The following is a 15871-nucleotide window of genomic DNA, read 5'->3' as shown; positions in this document are numbered from 1 at the left end:
TCTCCCTTAATGCCCTTTCTATTTCATTGTCTAGTATGCCTGGACCTAAGCTGTCTTCCTCTACGTCATTTTCTTTTTCAATGTCTAACTTTGTTGGTCTGAGTTCTTTACTATACATTTCTTCTATATACTCTTTCCATCTCTCTTGGATCTTTCCTGCGTCAACTATTACTTTACCCACCTTATCTCTACCTGTTAGCATAGCTCTTCCTTTCTTACTTCCCGATAACGATTTAACTTTGCTGTACAGCGCACCGATTTCACCCTTCCTCTGCAAACTTTCCATATCCTCGCACTGCGTCTTCCACCATGCTTCCTTTGCTTTATTTGTTGCCTGCCTCAATTTATTGTTCAATTCTTTGTACTTCATTTTGCCTAATTCTGTATCTATATTCTTCCGTTTCGCCGCTCATCCATCTTTGTAATCATCCCATCCGTGATCCATGGTTTCCTAGTCCTTTTAGCGTTAACGGTTCCAATAGTGCCTTTTGCGGCTTTAGACAACCCTTTCTTGATCATTTCCCATTTTTCTTCGATAGTACTAAGCCCTTTACCATCCTCCATGATTTTCTCTACCGCCTGTTGGTATTCCTTCCTTTTCAACCCATTTAATGCTTCTACATTCCATTTTCTAACTCGCCGCCCCTGCCTTATCTTTTTGAAACGTACGCTACATTTCATAACAACTAAATTGTGGTCTGAGTCCGCATCCGCTCCCGGGAAGCTGTGGGAATTTATCACACTGTTCCTAAACCTGTATCTAACCAGAATATAATCTAGCTGATACCTTTCTGAGTCACCTGGCATTTTCCATGTATACCTGCGTCTTTTGTGGTTTCTAAACCAAGTGTTGGTGATGACTAATCCCTGTCACCTGCAGAACTCAACTGCTTTCTCCCCGTGGTCATTCCTCGTGCCTAAACGGTAGTCCCCGACCTCAACACCATCTCTTCCTTCGCCTACCGTCGCATTCCAATCCCCCATCACTATCAAATGTTTCCCTGCAGGAACACACGCGATTATGTCCTCTAACTGATCGTACATCCTATCCACCTCTTCTTCCTTATGGTTGCTCGGTGGCATGTATACCTATATAATAACCAAGTTCCTCGGTTCTGCTTTTATCTCTACTAGTAATAATCTATCCGTTACCTGCTCTATGTTAACTACGCTTCTTCCTACCTCTTCATTTAATACTATGGCAACCCCTCGTTGGCTCTCGTCCCCGCCGCTGTGTATTATTCTATACTTATCACTCCAGTAATCCCCGCTATCTTTCCATCTCACCTCGCATAGACCTAAAATATCTATATTTCCCCTTCCCATCTCTCGCTTAACATTCTCCAATTTCCCTGTCCTCATCATTGTCCTAACATTCCACGTTCCTATTCTAACTAATTTGGTCTTCTTCTCCTGCGTCTTCTGTCCTGCTGCTGCTGGTTTTCCCTTGCAAGGGTTTCGTGGGATGACGACCGAGGAAGCCTTGCCTCCCCCGCTGCCGGGCACGACACACTGCCGTTTGGGCCGAGCCCCGTGGTTGCCAGGACTCAAAATATCTCTATTGTCAATCATATTTTTCTTGGGAATGATAATTGAGGTGGTTTCCCGTGGCCTTCCTCAATAGTGTTTTTAACATGACACCATCACTTACTGGCCGCCCCACTGGGGTCAGACGCCATTGCAGCCGCCTCATTGAGGAACAGACGTTGCGTGGACTACCTTTCATCTGGCTCCTAACCGTCGACCTATCTGGCATGGGTGACCCTACCAGGAGCAATTTTTATTACTCCTGCCAGCACAGCTCTAGGGGTCATCGGAACGCCCAAGCCCTTCCACCACGTCAAGGTTGTAGTCCGGGGAGGGATATATATATATATATGTGTGTGTGTGTGTATATATATACACACACACACACATACATACACACACATACATACATACATACACACATATATACGCACACACATACATAGTAACATTAAAAAAGAAAAGAAACTCACTAGGTTGCGAATTTTTGGTGGTCCAAGCCACATTTCTCAAGGAAGAGAGGGACAGAACTGAGGGAATATCTGGGCAATTTCAGGAATCCAAGAGCCAGATTCTATATTGTTTTGAGTTTCAGTGGAGGATCATAGGGTAGGAGGGATGCTATTATGGATACACTATAGCTTTTATCAAAGGGAGTGTTGTGTTCGGAGGCGTGTTTGGGGATAGGGAGAATATCAATCAGGGAAGAATTCTTTCATGAGGCTCAGTGGTCATTAATTCTAATATTAAGGGGTGTGGTCCACTATCCAAGATAAAAGGCAGGGCAAAGTTTGCACTTCAGAAGGTCAACTACAGTGCTGGATGTTCAAGTAGAGTAGGGAATTGAAGGGAGAGAATTAAAAAGCAGGCGGGAGAGGGATGGGATTCTGGTTTTGGAAATAGGACATGTTTTGCATCTAACTTTATTGCATGGCGTGGGAGTGGTTTTGGGCTGGGGTGGGGATTTAAGGAGTGGATTGGTTGCTTTGAGAAGATCTGATAAATTGGCGGGGCGTTTGAAAGTAACTGAGGGACATTTGGGAAAAAGGTTGGCGGTGGCATAATGATTTTTGTGGATAGGGTAGAGGTCTTTTAGGATTGATCGTATAGATTCTAAGCCCGGGAAGTATTTGGTGCAAATTGAAAGAGGGTGGGGTGCCGCAGCAGGGGAAGGTTGGGGAGTGTAGGCATGTTTTCGGATTCTTTTGTTCAGGAGGGATTCGGGATAACCTCGTTTGAGGAGGGAACAGTGTAGACTTGAAAGGAAATTATCAAGGAAGTCGGGGTCATTGCAAATTCTGTGTCCTCTTATGGACAAGGAGTAAGGAATGGAGCGTTTGGTGTGATACGGGTGGCAACTGCTATAATGTAAGTATTGTTGTTTATTGGTGGGTTTTATTTTGGTGTGAAATGTTTGGTCTATTATCGTTACATTTACATCTCGGAAGGTGATTTGGGAGGAGGAAACCATAGAATTGAAGAACACATAGGACGAAGCGTTGAGGTCAGAAATGACAGTTTTCCGGGAATCAGTACCATGTGACCAGAGAAGGAAAATATCATGGATATATCTGAGCCACAATAGAGGTTCCAGGGGTTGTTTTAGCAGGAATTTTTCTCTGCGAGGCCAAGAAAGAGGTTTTGCATAGGAAGGGCTTAACCTGCTGCCTTTGACACAACCCTTGATCTCCCAGAAGAATTTATCGTTAAAGGAGAAGGCATTATGGGTAAGGATGAACTCGGAAAGGCTAAGAAGAAAATCTTAGCTGGGAATGTGTGGCTCAGGGCATTGGGATACGTAGTGCTGGAGAGCAAAGAGACCTTCTGAGTGGGGAATCGATGTGTATAGGGATGTTGCATCTATAGTGGCCATAGTAATCTCGGTATCTGCAGGGAGGGAGGTTGATTTTAATCTTTCCAGGAAATGGTATGAATCTTTGGTGTGTGACGGTAGGGAATGGACTATCGGTTGGAGATAGTGGTCTACAAATGCAGAGATTCTTTCGGTTGGGGAGTGACGGGAGGATAAAATCGGATGACTGGGATTCCCAGGCTTGTGAATCTTTGGATGGATATAGAAATGAGGGGTGCGTGAGTGAGGGAGGGGAGAGGAGGGCCAGGTCTGAAGGAGATAGATCCTCATTTGGCCCTTCGGACACGAGAAATGCAATAAGTTCCTTCTCAAGTGCAGGGTTTGGATCTTTGGGGATTTGCCGGTATGCAGACATATCCGAGAGTTGTCTGTCAACCTCCCTTATGTAATCTGATCTGTTTAAGACACGAACCATTGAACCTTGGTCCGCGGAGGTAATGATGATATTAGGATCCTTAATTAGCCTTCTTAGTTCTGTGGATTTGGGAGGAGATAGGTTGGGTCGAGGATTTAGGGACTTGAGGAAAGACGGGTTGGAAATTCTGGACAGGAGAAGGTTTATAAAAATTTTAATTGGATGATTTGGGGTGAGGGGATTGGGTTCTTAGGCAGAAGTTGGCTTGAATCTATGTTAGGTATTGTGAAGGGGCCCGGAAACTCGCTGGAATGACAGTTACAAATCTCAAAATGCCTTCCACCCGAGATTTTTGCAGAAATGCAATACTTCAGTGAGAATTTCCATGTGATTTACTATGGGGGTGCAGGTGAAAGAGAGGCGCTTGTTCAAAATAGAAGTTAGATTGGAGCCAAGGGGTTTGGACAAAAGTTTAACCACATGGCTTGCAGAGTCCATCTCCTCGTCTTCAAGGCATGAATGGTGAGTGAATCTCCTGGGGGAGAGAATGAGGGGAATACCATGTCTTCGATGGGGTGATTTATCAGAACCATTGTTCTTTTGCTTATCCCTGGCCTCGATAGCATGTTTTCCAATTCTATATTATTCCCACTGCACATACTATCCATTTCCTCTCTGTCTGAGTGGCTATTGATGAGAGTATTGGTGTTTAGGACTGCATATACATACTAATTGACCACGGCCACTATTGAGAGTGATCGTTAATCGGAGGTTAATTTAAAATATCAAGTGGGTATTCTGGGTAAATTGTTTTTCTTACTTTACTGGAGGCATAAGCCAGGGAGACTGCCATTATTTGAGGTTCCACTGCATCATTAATGTAATTACATTAAAAGAAATTAATTAATTTATTAACCTAATTATATTCTATCTGTAAACTGCAGCAAAAGTACTTTTCTTTGTGCACAAAATAAATAGGATGGCAATGATAACTACTTGTGAAAAATTAACTTTTGAGGACAGAACTGTGCCACAATTAAAAATAAATTTTTAAGTATATTATCAGAGATGGACATTACCGGTTTTCAACTAAATTCAACTCCTCTTATGATAGTCTACATAATTTATGGTTGAACTTATTCCAGTGTTCTTCAACACCTAAGTGAGATAACAAGCAACATGTTTTAAGAACATTGATGATCCATTCCTATTGTGAAATGCATCATACATCATCATGTGTGTGAAAGTGATAATATACGTGTTTTAATATGAAGACAACTAACTAATATGTTACTTTGATCCATGTGACAGTGTAATGAAGCACATTTTAACTGAAGCAAATAACACTTTGGCTTCAAGGATTCACAGTAATGGAGTGAATTATGAATATTACCATAAATATTTAAGTAAGGAAGTTAGAATTAAAACAATACTTATAAATATTGAAATGAAATAAGTAACTGTAATTCCACACGTACTTAAAAAGTTACTCATTTCATTCTATTATGTTGTGTAAATTCCATGAAGTTAGTAGTAGTAGTTATTAGATGCGACCGTTAGCTAAGGCGCCATTAGGGATGGATGGGAGAGGAAGGGTGGAAGGAAACCCGGTGTCAGTATTAGTCTACTATTTTCGAAAGGCGCAAAGTGGTCCCATCCAATGGACGACGTACTCCCTCAAAGTGCTCTCCACAAAGCACCTCAAGTAGGGATCGGGACGCCATTGAAAAAATATTTGTTGCCTCCAGGATTTGAACCCAGGCTCTTCCGGTGGGAAGCCTGTGACGTTAGCCACTGCAACATTTCAATCCCCTCCATTAAGATACACCAGAGACAAAATTTACTTATGAAATTCTACTGCGCTGAAAAGTGACCAGTTGTTCCGGAGGGCCACAAGTGAATATAGAGCATAGCACGTTGGGAGGCGGCAGTCGAGTGGGTAGAGAGCACTGGGCTGTTGACCAGCAGCCTTGAGTTCAATTTTGGGAGATACCTCTGGCCGCACTCAGCTGCAACCAAGCTGTGGCATTTTATTGAGTTTCAGCTTTTCCATGGAAACCAGAAGAAACAAGGAGTCCCCCACACCCTGATAACTAAAATTTCACTTTTTTATCACATTACTTTCCTGTAGATTAGCTTTTATCTTGCTGATATTCTAATATCATTAAATGCTTTCTTTTTTTGCATAAATATTCTCAATGTAATTCCTGTTCGAAAGGTAAGTTGAATTTTTACAGGCAGGGAAATACAAAAAATGGTTTTTATATAACTTGGATCAATTGTAAGGTGTTTCAGTTGCTCCTTTGTTTTCAGTGTTCTACCAATGACTTTGGATGGATGTATATCTGCCAAATTCTTAGGATTACATGAGAAATCGAGAGCATTACCAGACAATTGTGTTCCCGAGATCTTCACTAACTTCTTTATTCACAATGGCAGAGAAGAGCAAGAAGACGTTCAAGTGCCCAAATATAGATCATTATATTAATTTATTTGTACAATTTAAATTGAATTCTGTTGGCCAAAGTGAAACTGATAACAAGAACAAAGAGACAGACAGAAAACAGACTAAGAAATGTAACTGGAAATTACACCAGACGGAAACACTTGGGAGCATTACGACATGCAATGCATAGTTTTTTAGTATTAACAGAAATAGCAAAAAAAATGAAGCACTTGGGCAGTGAATTGACAAGTTTTTGAAAGTATTAGCTAAAATCAAAATTGAAAAAACCTGTTTGCTCACAGGGTTCGCGCCCAGTAGAGAGGCTACCAGAAAAATGTCTTCAAAATGTCAAGTTTTCTATCGTTAAAGTTTCTAATTAGGTGTGCAGGGTCCGTACAATAAGTATCGGGACTGGTTCCATAAATCAAAAATTCTTGCAGTCATCATTACAATTACTTAATAAACTTCAAAATACATTTCTCCTGCATCGAAAGACTTAGTTCGGCGCGTCTACCACTCGTCAAAAGCCAGCTGGAAGTCGGTTTCCGGAATACTGTTGAGAGCCACCGCTTGAACCGCCTAGATGGAGTCGAACCGATATCCTTTGAGCTCCCTTTTTGTTCGCGGAAACAAGAAAAAGTCAGGTGGAACCAGGTCGGGGCTGTCGGGGGGGGGGGGGGGGGGGTGAGGCAACGTTGCCACGCCGAATTTTGTCAGCAGCTGCCGCACAATAATCTCGATAGTTTTTGTTCCTCGCTCAAGACATGCGGCACCAGCTTCGGGCACACTTTCCTTGTCCCGCAAGATCCTGTGCTACAAGGAAGTGGACGGTTCCGACTTAAAGGCCGGTCTCCTCACTGATAAGGGCGATGGTTAAACGCCAGTCAGAGTCTAAAATGTTTTTCACTTTGGCCACCTGAGTATCGGTTCGAGCGGTCGTCCGACGCGGTGGTCGTCTTCAACGAGCTCCCGGCCTTCCTTAAACATTTTGTGCCACTCAGAAACTCTTGTGCGGCTTAAGGAATCATCCCCATAAGTCTCTTCAATGCGTTCAAGGGTCTCAGATGCAGATTATAAAGCAAAACTTCACAGCGTAGCGTTGCTCGACGGCGCGCTCCATGCTGGCGCGACGACACCGCTAACAAACAATCACACGTCACAAAAATCCTCCTCTTGTCTCAACGCATGCCCGGAGGCGACTGAACTAAAGTGCGCCTGATTGGCGGGGGACCCCTCTACCGAGTCGACCGGTCGGACCCCCTGCCACCGCTCCGTTGAGGCTACAGCGAACCAGTCACGATACTTATTGTATGGACCCTGTATTATTATTTCCAAGGGTCTTTGAGAAAACTTGACATCACACCAAAGGAACTTTATGGTTGAGGTAATTTCCCCTTTGAACGTTAAGCCGGTGAAGAGAACAACAGAATACAACATAGAAGTTGTCTTAAATGATACTTAATCTAAAGCTGGTAGTTTCCCTCATCTCTCTTCGTAAAGAAAGAAGTCTCCGCACTTTCTATCGGCTTAAATAATAATATGAGTTATTCCACAAAAAAAACATTTAATTGCAAATAAAACATTGAGTTTAAGTTAAACGAATTTTAATGACATTTAAATATTTTGAAAGACTAGGTTTTCTTGGAGAAGAAAGGCTGCGTTGCTCTGAGAAATCCTTCTTCAAACTCTTTTACGGAAAATCTGTTGACAGATGACCTGGAAGGAAAAAGATGAACAAAGTAGATGTGAACGGAAAATATCATAATAAAATTAACAGATGAATGTTGACATTTTCATTGGACTAGGGTACAAAATACAATGCATACAAAATGTGGAGCATTAAACAAAAATCTCGAGGGAAAATTATCCACTTATCATATAGTATTTATTAATAACAGGAATGATTTAAAATCAGCCTTGGATATTGCTTCTAACCCCTTTCCCTCTCAACATTTTGGGAAATCCATATGTCTGTCACTAGAGCGGCTAGTAGCTTGAGAGGGCTGAGCTACTTTGCCTCAATATTTCCCCGAGTTGTTGACCATTAAGTGTGATGATTCAAATATGATTACTAAATGTAACATAGTTACAAAAAGAAAATACAAGGCTATAAAAGAGAAAGTTCCAGGGCTATTAATGTAAATAACATTAGAGCCCCCGTAGCCAAGAAGAGATTCAGCTGCGACTATGACTTCAAAGATGACACTTGGCAATCATCTCCATTACAGACCCCAAAGAAATTATAATGATAACACATCACGGCAGAGCACTTAACACAGATTTTGAGATAAATCTACAGATATGGAGGAATAAATAATTTCATGATTGTTTTTCCTAAACAAATAAATATATTATAAAACAAACCAACAGTTTACATCAACGGCCATCCCTCTAAGGAGCACATCACACACAATTCCTTGCAATCATGTAATTAGAGGCTCACCGTGGCCTAACATCCTCTGCCGCATGCATATGTGGTGAAAGGGGAGGCAGAGAAAAGAGACTTTTTCATGTCATGAACATGCTTGCGGAAAGTCAACACAAAATATTCCCCATGGTCAAATCGGCTGAACAGGATGGCTAATAAAACATTTAATTCTTCCGATATGTTACACCAAGCTTGTGTTATCGTCTCTGACAAAGCTACACCTTGAATTTCAGGGCCAAGTAATAGCACAGGAGGCAACCAATGACGATTATTATTCAGTTGAGATGAACTAACTGTGGCACAACAGAAGGCAAAACCCCTCCCTCCTCTGACTCTGAAATGTATTGAAGTGGACTTAAGGCTCAGTTCATCCCTGAACGTGGGATATATGAACTGCATCTTTTTAATAACTCCTTTATCATACTTTCTTTTAACATAATTTTCATGATAATTGCTTTTATGTTCAGAGTGCAGTGGTGGAAGAGAGCAGCATCAGTAACGCAATATGCTCACCTAGCAGCCTCCCTGATATTTCCCCGAGCCGCTGGGGACAAGCCAATGATCTTGGAAAAGCATTGAGCGTACTCCACTTCATCGGAGGCCAGAAAGCCATTTCGACTGCCCTCGTTCTCCACAATTATATCGGCCAGTGGCCCTCCAGAGCGGTGTGCGACCATGATCAGTCCAGCGGCCATGCACTCCACCACACCTGTCGAGAAAAAGACATTGTTCAGGGCAAGACAATCATGGCAAAAACTGTAGCAATTAGTGTCAGCTCACAGCTTCGAATGTGCAATGAAATGAAGGCGAAATCTGATGCACGTCCACGCCAATTTGACAGAATACTCAACCTATTCCAAAATGTTCATTCCACATTGCATGTAGACCTATAGTCCCTTCTTGTAGTTCCTCCTTCAGCTCATTGTAGGGTACATTAACTTTGAATTCCACATTATCTTCGAGTGAAAAATGACGACACAAATCCTGCATGTCTTTGACTCTATTCTCATCCTCGGAACCACGACAGGAGCCGATGAATATCAACTTAATGCGACTCCATGTCTCCTCCGATACCATCTGTACAAATAAATTAAACATAAGAGTCAGTGATTCTCCGAACAAAAAAACACATTTTTCATTTATCAGTTACTAAAAGGAGGAATCAGGTTCCTGACATGGTATGAATATTCATTGTTTCCTAAAGGGAATTGCATTTTTTGTGATTTCTTTTCCTTAAACTTTAAATTTCTTTTGCTAAGGTCAACTTACTATTCAGAAAATTTTTATTTTTGTGCAGGAAACTTAAAACATTAAAGAATCGGACATCTCCTCGACTTGCAAACTCTTGAGCCAGCTGTTAGTAAATTGTGAAGTCAATGTTAATTTGTTGTTTTTCAGTTAAGTATAACACTTAATCAATTATATTTCCAATTGAAACAACGAAACATATTTCCTTCTCTCTTTAAGTTATACCAACTGCTACTCATTAATATAAGATATTTAGCATAATTTTAAAAAGTCCTGTCATCAAGGCTAAAGAATTCGGTCGTAAAAATGTTTCAGTCTTTTTTTTGATTATTTATCAAAGATTTACAACTATTATTTTAAATTTAACATACAGCACTGTTTTGACTCATTTTGAATTAGAAGTTAAAAATCTTTACATATACATATGTATTAACCAAATAAAATAAAGAAACAAAAACATAAGTGAAATAATACCATAAAAATCTCACCTGCCTGAGCTGATACATGGCTCGTATTTGCAAAGGATGATCTTTCTCGGGTCGAAACTGCCCAACAGACACTATCTGTATGAAAGGTTTTCTAGTATCATCCTTAAGTGGAATGGCTTTTAATTCATCCACATCACACGGTGGATATATCCTGAAATAAGTAAAATACATGCTAAATGTTGGCCAATACATGTAATGCTCCGAAAGACCATTAACTTTAACACTTGATTTCTTGAGATCTAATACATTCTGACACAATTGAGAAACTTAACATTGACACCTGTGTAAAAAGCATCATTGAACAATACTGATATTGGGCGTAAATTTAAGAAACATGAGCGCTCTAATTCCCAGGAAAGTTAACTCATAACTTTAACTAATTGGTTAATAACAATTAAAATATTGATATTATATTTAAAGGTTAAACATACAAAGATACAAACAACCACGTAGATCCATAGCATTCATTTGATTAATACGCTAAAAGCAGGATTCAGCGAGAGTGACCATGCAAAAATTTGAAAATTACTAAACCAGTTCATATCCCAGCTAAACAACCACATATCTTTCTCAGTGAGCACAGCACGGCATTTCACTAACAAGCAAAGATTCATTTCATTTACTGTCATGGGCTAAGTCTGCAGGGAGCCAAGGCATTTAAGGGGTGAGGGAGGGAAATGCCATTATCTCCTCAATTAATAGTCATGCTTAACGAGCAAGTAGCCCACAGGAACTCTAAGCAGAAACAGTAAATACTACTTCCCCTCCTTTTCACTTCATTTCTTGCCCCTTCATTCATTTAGCTATTGCTGCTTTTCACCAACTTCCTGCGGCTTTAAGAGAGAACACCCAGCACAGAAGCAAGCATGGGACATTCCCAGAGAATTAGCCTCTCGGCGCTTTCTTTAGAACTACTAAACCAATCAATAATGATACAGACATCATTTTACTCCAAGCATAAAACTTTAATGAATCTTTACAAGAAAGCCGACAGAAGCTGAGAAATTGCAAGGGATAATAAAAAATAAATCATTTACCCTGTGTGATATGCCATTAAAGAACAACTGTTACAGGGCAGGGTCCAATACAATCAATTTTTGTAATGAAAATGACAAAAAATAATCCCATTTTCACAGTGATCTAAACTCATGCATGCACAAATAAGTCTAAGAATCCTTTTGCTAATAGACTAATGATATGATTATCTGAACCACAGCTATAAGTAGCAATGAAAGAGAACCTGTGAGTGCGTAGAGGTACATTCCAGAGGCGATGGAGATGCTCTTCGGTCCAACTTGAGTTAGCCATGACTATGTCCGAAACATTTCCAGCCCAAGAGTATAGTGTAGCAAAGGTTCGGTAATACATCAGTTTCCCAGCGGTTAGAAGTGGAGACCTAGCTACTGAGGAGCGATTGTTGTGAGTTGCCACTCTTGATGACACTCTCTTTAGCATATCTGACGTGATAGTTGGATAGTGCACATAACATCCAATATGCTCACAGCCACCCAAGTATCGAAACAGTGGAAGGGTAAATGCATACCCTGTAGTATCTATAAAAATATCTAAAGGGAAAATAGTGGGATTTTTGTGAGTTCATCTACTAATATATTTATAATGAATCAGGAAACATACATATGTAATAATAAAAGGCCATTCTAGTCAAGGAATCTGAATGCATCATACTTTTCACGGCTAGGCTCCTAATATGATGCTACTATGCAAGGCATTCGATCACATAATTAAGAATAATAAGCTAAGTAATACGTCAAAAAAACATGACTACTAATGATAACTTGAATGGTCTACCTCTATAATCTAGTCAGATCAAACAAGTGCGACTCACCTGGAACAAGAGCTAATAGAGCTTCCAAACCAAGATACATTGACCCAATACTTTGCCCAAGCAAAGTGAAATATGGGTACATATATGCTTCAACCCATCGTCTCTTTCTCAGATACACGAACTCAACAGGCTGAACTAAACTGATGTTAAATCTTTCCCCAACTCGACGTAGTATCTCATCAGGTGAAACATCCACATCACCAGTGTACACAACGTACCTACTTTCAGGGTATCTAAAACAGGAAAACTTATAAACAGCCATTCAACACGGAATAAATAATTACACTGACAGATTTGAGATACCAAACGTATTTCTACCTCGCCTGTAATGCTTTCAAAGCACACCACAATACACGCTCCCCACCACCTCCTGCATTACAGTAAGGGTGAAAAAAAGCTACAACCGGATCGGCTGCCTTCTCCTGAGATGCCTTTCTTCTTCTGATTTTCTGGAAGTGCAAATTTATTAAATAGCTAAGAATTGATTACACAGTTATAAAAGTCATCTCATAATGACTTACCACCTGCAAGAACTTAAGAAATACCACGAATATTGCTATTATAATGCATGAGGCCAAAACTCCACTGATGAAAAACATGTGTATAAAAGACCTGCAGATAAAATTGGTATTGCGTCAGACAGTAGACGTTTACAATTTCCCTCATTGGAATCGACTGGAATTTTATTTGACGACATGTACAGAAACAAAAACTTACAAAAGCATTTTGGGCGTGCGCGCACATTAATTTCATCACTACATATAAAAACTGATTTGGAATTCTGTATAACTCAGAGAAAGGACATCTGATCGACAGTGACAACACCACACGAAAATCACCGCTTGAGAATGCGCAAGAAACGAAGAGACATTCAAATTTTCAGAGATATCGACATTCAAATTTTTATCGAATGCTAGCAACTCACAAACTATCCGGTAGAAGCGCTGCCGCAAAAGGAGAAGTGCAGTCTGTGTTAGAAAGTGACCGAATGTGACGTGTGGGAAGAGTTATGTGAATTTACGCTTTAAAATTCTCAATAAGAAATTATGGGTTATTTTGTAGAACCCCATATGTTGTAGCATCCGCTGAGCATGTACTAGTTTTGTGTCATCGGATGGATATGGTCTTAAAGTGCAAGTAAACGTGTGCGGCAATCTACGCGATACGCCTGTAAGATCTGCGCTGCGCACGGGTTTACGTCTTAATAAATGTACTCGAATTTGTGCTTTTATATTAATCGGATGCTTTCGTAAAATTGTCAGACATGGATAAGCACACTTCTGCAGTTGACATTAAGGGCAAGGCGTGCGAGCCTTCCACGAAACCTACTGAAAGTAACGTGGGAGGAATTGCCGGAGTAGCTTCAGTGAATGTGGAATTACCCGAAAAGGAAACAGCTGTAGACATAGACCCAACCATTGCCACTAAAAATATTAAATATGGTAAAATTAACAACGTGGGATTTGTATCCGCACAAAGGAAGCCCCCCAAGGATATGACTTCAGAAGGTGAGATGGAAAACTTAGTGCTTCTTGCCAAGATATTTCTTGGTTGTATCCCCTTTCGTATGGCATGATTTCCGTACTTAATTGTCGAATCAAAGTAATTTGCCTTACACTAATATGGAGTTGTTTTTCCTGTTTTTACAACTTTGGTGGTTTTCAAAATCATATGCCCTACCCCAGTTTTTATTTACTTCTTCTGAAAATTAAAGTTTCTAATGTAACTTACCCAACTAGCGAAAAATTTCAAGTTCCTGGCCGTTAAATCGGCCTAATTCGAGTTGAACGCCCTTTCATCTCTGGAGACAATTGGGAGAAGATTAAGAGGCCTTAATCGAAATGATAGCAACTTTTTGTCATTTTTCAGATAAATCTGTGCATTCTTAGTGAGGCTGTTACTTCAGTTTCTCTGTGAATTTTTAGTTGTCAAAGTCAAATCTAACAGATGAAATTTAAGTTTTAATCTCTCGTTGGATAATATTAGCCCCACCATCCCTAGTTATTTTATAACTCATGTCGACAATATCCCAATGTTTTGGTGTCCGGTTTTTCGGTGATGCCTCAATATGCCGACCCCGGTGGCGGCGGGGTAACGTCCTCGTCTGCCACTCCAAGGGTCGCGGGTTCCATTCCCGCCTGGGTGAGTTTCCCTCCATCTAGGGCATGGGTGTTTGTAAATGTGTCCATTGTTATCGTTGTTAACAGTTCGATGTAAAGGCCAAAATGCGCCGTTTTCGGACTAATACTGAATAAAAAAAAATAATGTTAAGAACTTATTCATAACTTAATGACACGAAATCAGTTGCCATTTCCAGCTCGTTCATTTTCGGTTGGATACCGAGTGCTCATGATTTAGCCTTTTTCGGAATAGGAACTAAAACTGATCTCACGAAGTCTACCAGCCAGTTTCCTTCCTCATAGATACTACGAATCAGCCCATATAGCCTCTTCCTCCCACATTTGCCCAAACATTTCAATAGTTCCGCAGGAATGTTATCCACCCCCACGGCCTTATTTATAGTTTCTTCTCCCTTAATGCCCTTTCTATCTCACCGTCGAGTATGCCTGGACCTAAGCTATCTTCCTCTACATCATGCCCATTTTCTATGTCTAACTTTGTAGGTCTAAGTTCTTTACTACTACCTTGATCAAAAATTTCCCGGAATTTATTCAGAAAATTAAAAATACAAGTTTATTCATCTAAATCTATATTGTCCCCTTCAAAGTAATCCCCATCGACTGCAACACACTTATGCCAGCGCTTGATCCAATCCTCGAAACATTTTTTATATTCGGTTTTCGGTATGTCCATCAGTGCTTCCTGCGATTTTTCCATTACTTCCTCTCGGCTGCTAAAACGCGTTCCCCGTAATGGTTTTTTAACTCGATTGAACAGAAAGAAGTCACAGGGAGCCAAATCAGGTGAATTCTGTGGCTGTTGGATGGTATTTGTTGCATTTTTCGTCAAAAAATTACGAATAATGATAGCACTGTGCGACGGTGCGTTATCATGGTGCAAAATCCACGAGTTTTCTGCCCACATTTCTGGTCTCTTTCGGCGAATTGCTTCACGCAAACGTCTCATAACGCCCAAATAATACTCTTTGTTTACTGTCTGGCCTTCTGGCAAAAATTCATGATGCACTACACCGTTGTAATCCATGAAAACCGTCAGCATTGCCTTCTTTTTTGACTGAAAACGACGTGGTTTTTTTGGTCTCGGCTCATTTGGTGAACGCCATTCACTTGCCTGATGTCTGGATTGCGTGTCGTACTCATAAACCCACGTCTCGTCTCCAGTAATGATCCTTTTGATGAATGTGGGATCGGATTCAGCCTCGCAAATCATGTCTTTTGCGACGTCAACACGGTCTCTTTTTTGCATGAAATTGAGGTCTTTTGGCACCAACTTTGCTGCTACACGACGGAAACCCAAATCATTAACCACAATGTCTTGGGCGGATCCATAGGCAATGTTCAAGTCCTCCGCTATTTCTCTGATGGTTAATTTGCGGTTATTGACCAACATTTCTTTTACTTTATCAATTTTTTCACCGACTTTCGATGTCGATGGTCTGCCACTGCGTTCATCATCTTCGATTGACTCACGACCACTTCTGAACCGCTCGTGCCACTGGTAAACGACCGTTTTTTTTAG

At 40.7% G+C, this 15871-nt stretch overlaps 2 protein-coding genes across 8 annotated transcripts in view; one reads left to right on the top strand and one right to left on the bottom strand.

Moving 5' to 3' along the window:
• Positions 1-7745: 7745 nt before the first annotated feature.
• On the bottom strand, positions 7746-13068 carry Alg11 (ALG11 alpha-1,2-mannosyltransferase). Of its 3 annotated transcripts, none has more exons than XM_071584630.1 (9): positions 12929-13039; positions 12733-12823; positions 12530-12660; positions 12212-12444; positions 11606-11930; positions 10366-10516; positions 9481-9706; positions 9143-9338; positions 7746-7917 (listed from the first exon to the last, which is right to left on the bottom strand). In XM_071584630.1, exons 1-9 carry the CDS (start codon positions 12934-12936, stop codon positions 7833-7835), a joined length of 1446 nt encoding a protein of 481 aa, XP_071440731.1. In that variant the 5' UTR covers positions 12937-13039; the 3' UTR covers positions 7746-7832. The 3 variants fall into 3 exon arrangements, with proteins under 3 accessions (XP_071440731.1, XP_071440732.1, XP_071440734.1); XM_071584631.1 differs by having other exon boundaries at positions 12736-12823; XM_071584633.1 differs by lacking the exon at positions 12733-12823 and having other exon boundaries at positions 12929-13068.
• Positions 13069-13178: 110 nt separating this feature from the next.
• The window catches only part of ATP7 (copper-transporting ATPase 1), a 143874-nt gene continuing 141181 nt past the window's right edge, over positions 13179-15871 (top strand). For 4 of the 5 annotated variants that reach the window (XR_011700635.1, XR_011700636.1, XM_071584555.1 and 1 more), the window contains exon 1: positions 13179-13719. Coding sequence is in view for 2 of the 5 variants with exons in the window: in XM_071584555.1 (XP_071440656.1) it covers positions 13476-13719 (244 nt within the window). In the remaining 3 variants the exon portion in view is untranslated. The remainder of the gene's footprint in view (positions 13720-15871) is intronic. The other variant, XM_071584558.1, reaches the window with a different exon arrangement.

The sequence above is a fragment of the Hetaerina americana genome, unplaced genomic scaffold, assembly GCF_022747635.1.
Source record: "Hetaerina americana unplaced genomic scaffold, ioHetAmer1.1.p SCAF_2, whole genome shotgun sequence".
In the NCBI taxonomy this organism is placed as follows: domain Eukaryota; kingdom Metazoa; phylum Arthropoda; class Insecta; order Odonata; family Calopterygidae; genus Hetaerina; species Hetaerina americana.
This window is presented reverse-complemented; position numbering and strand designations above follow the sequence as displayed.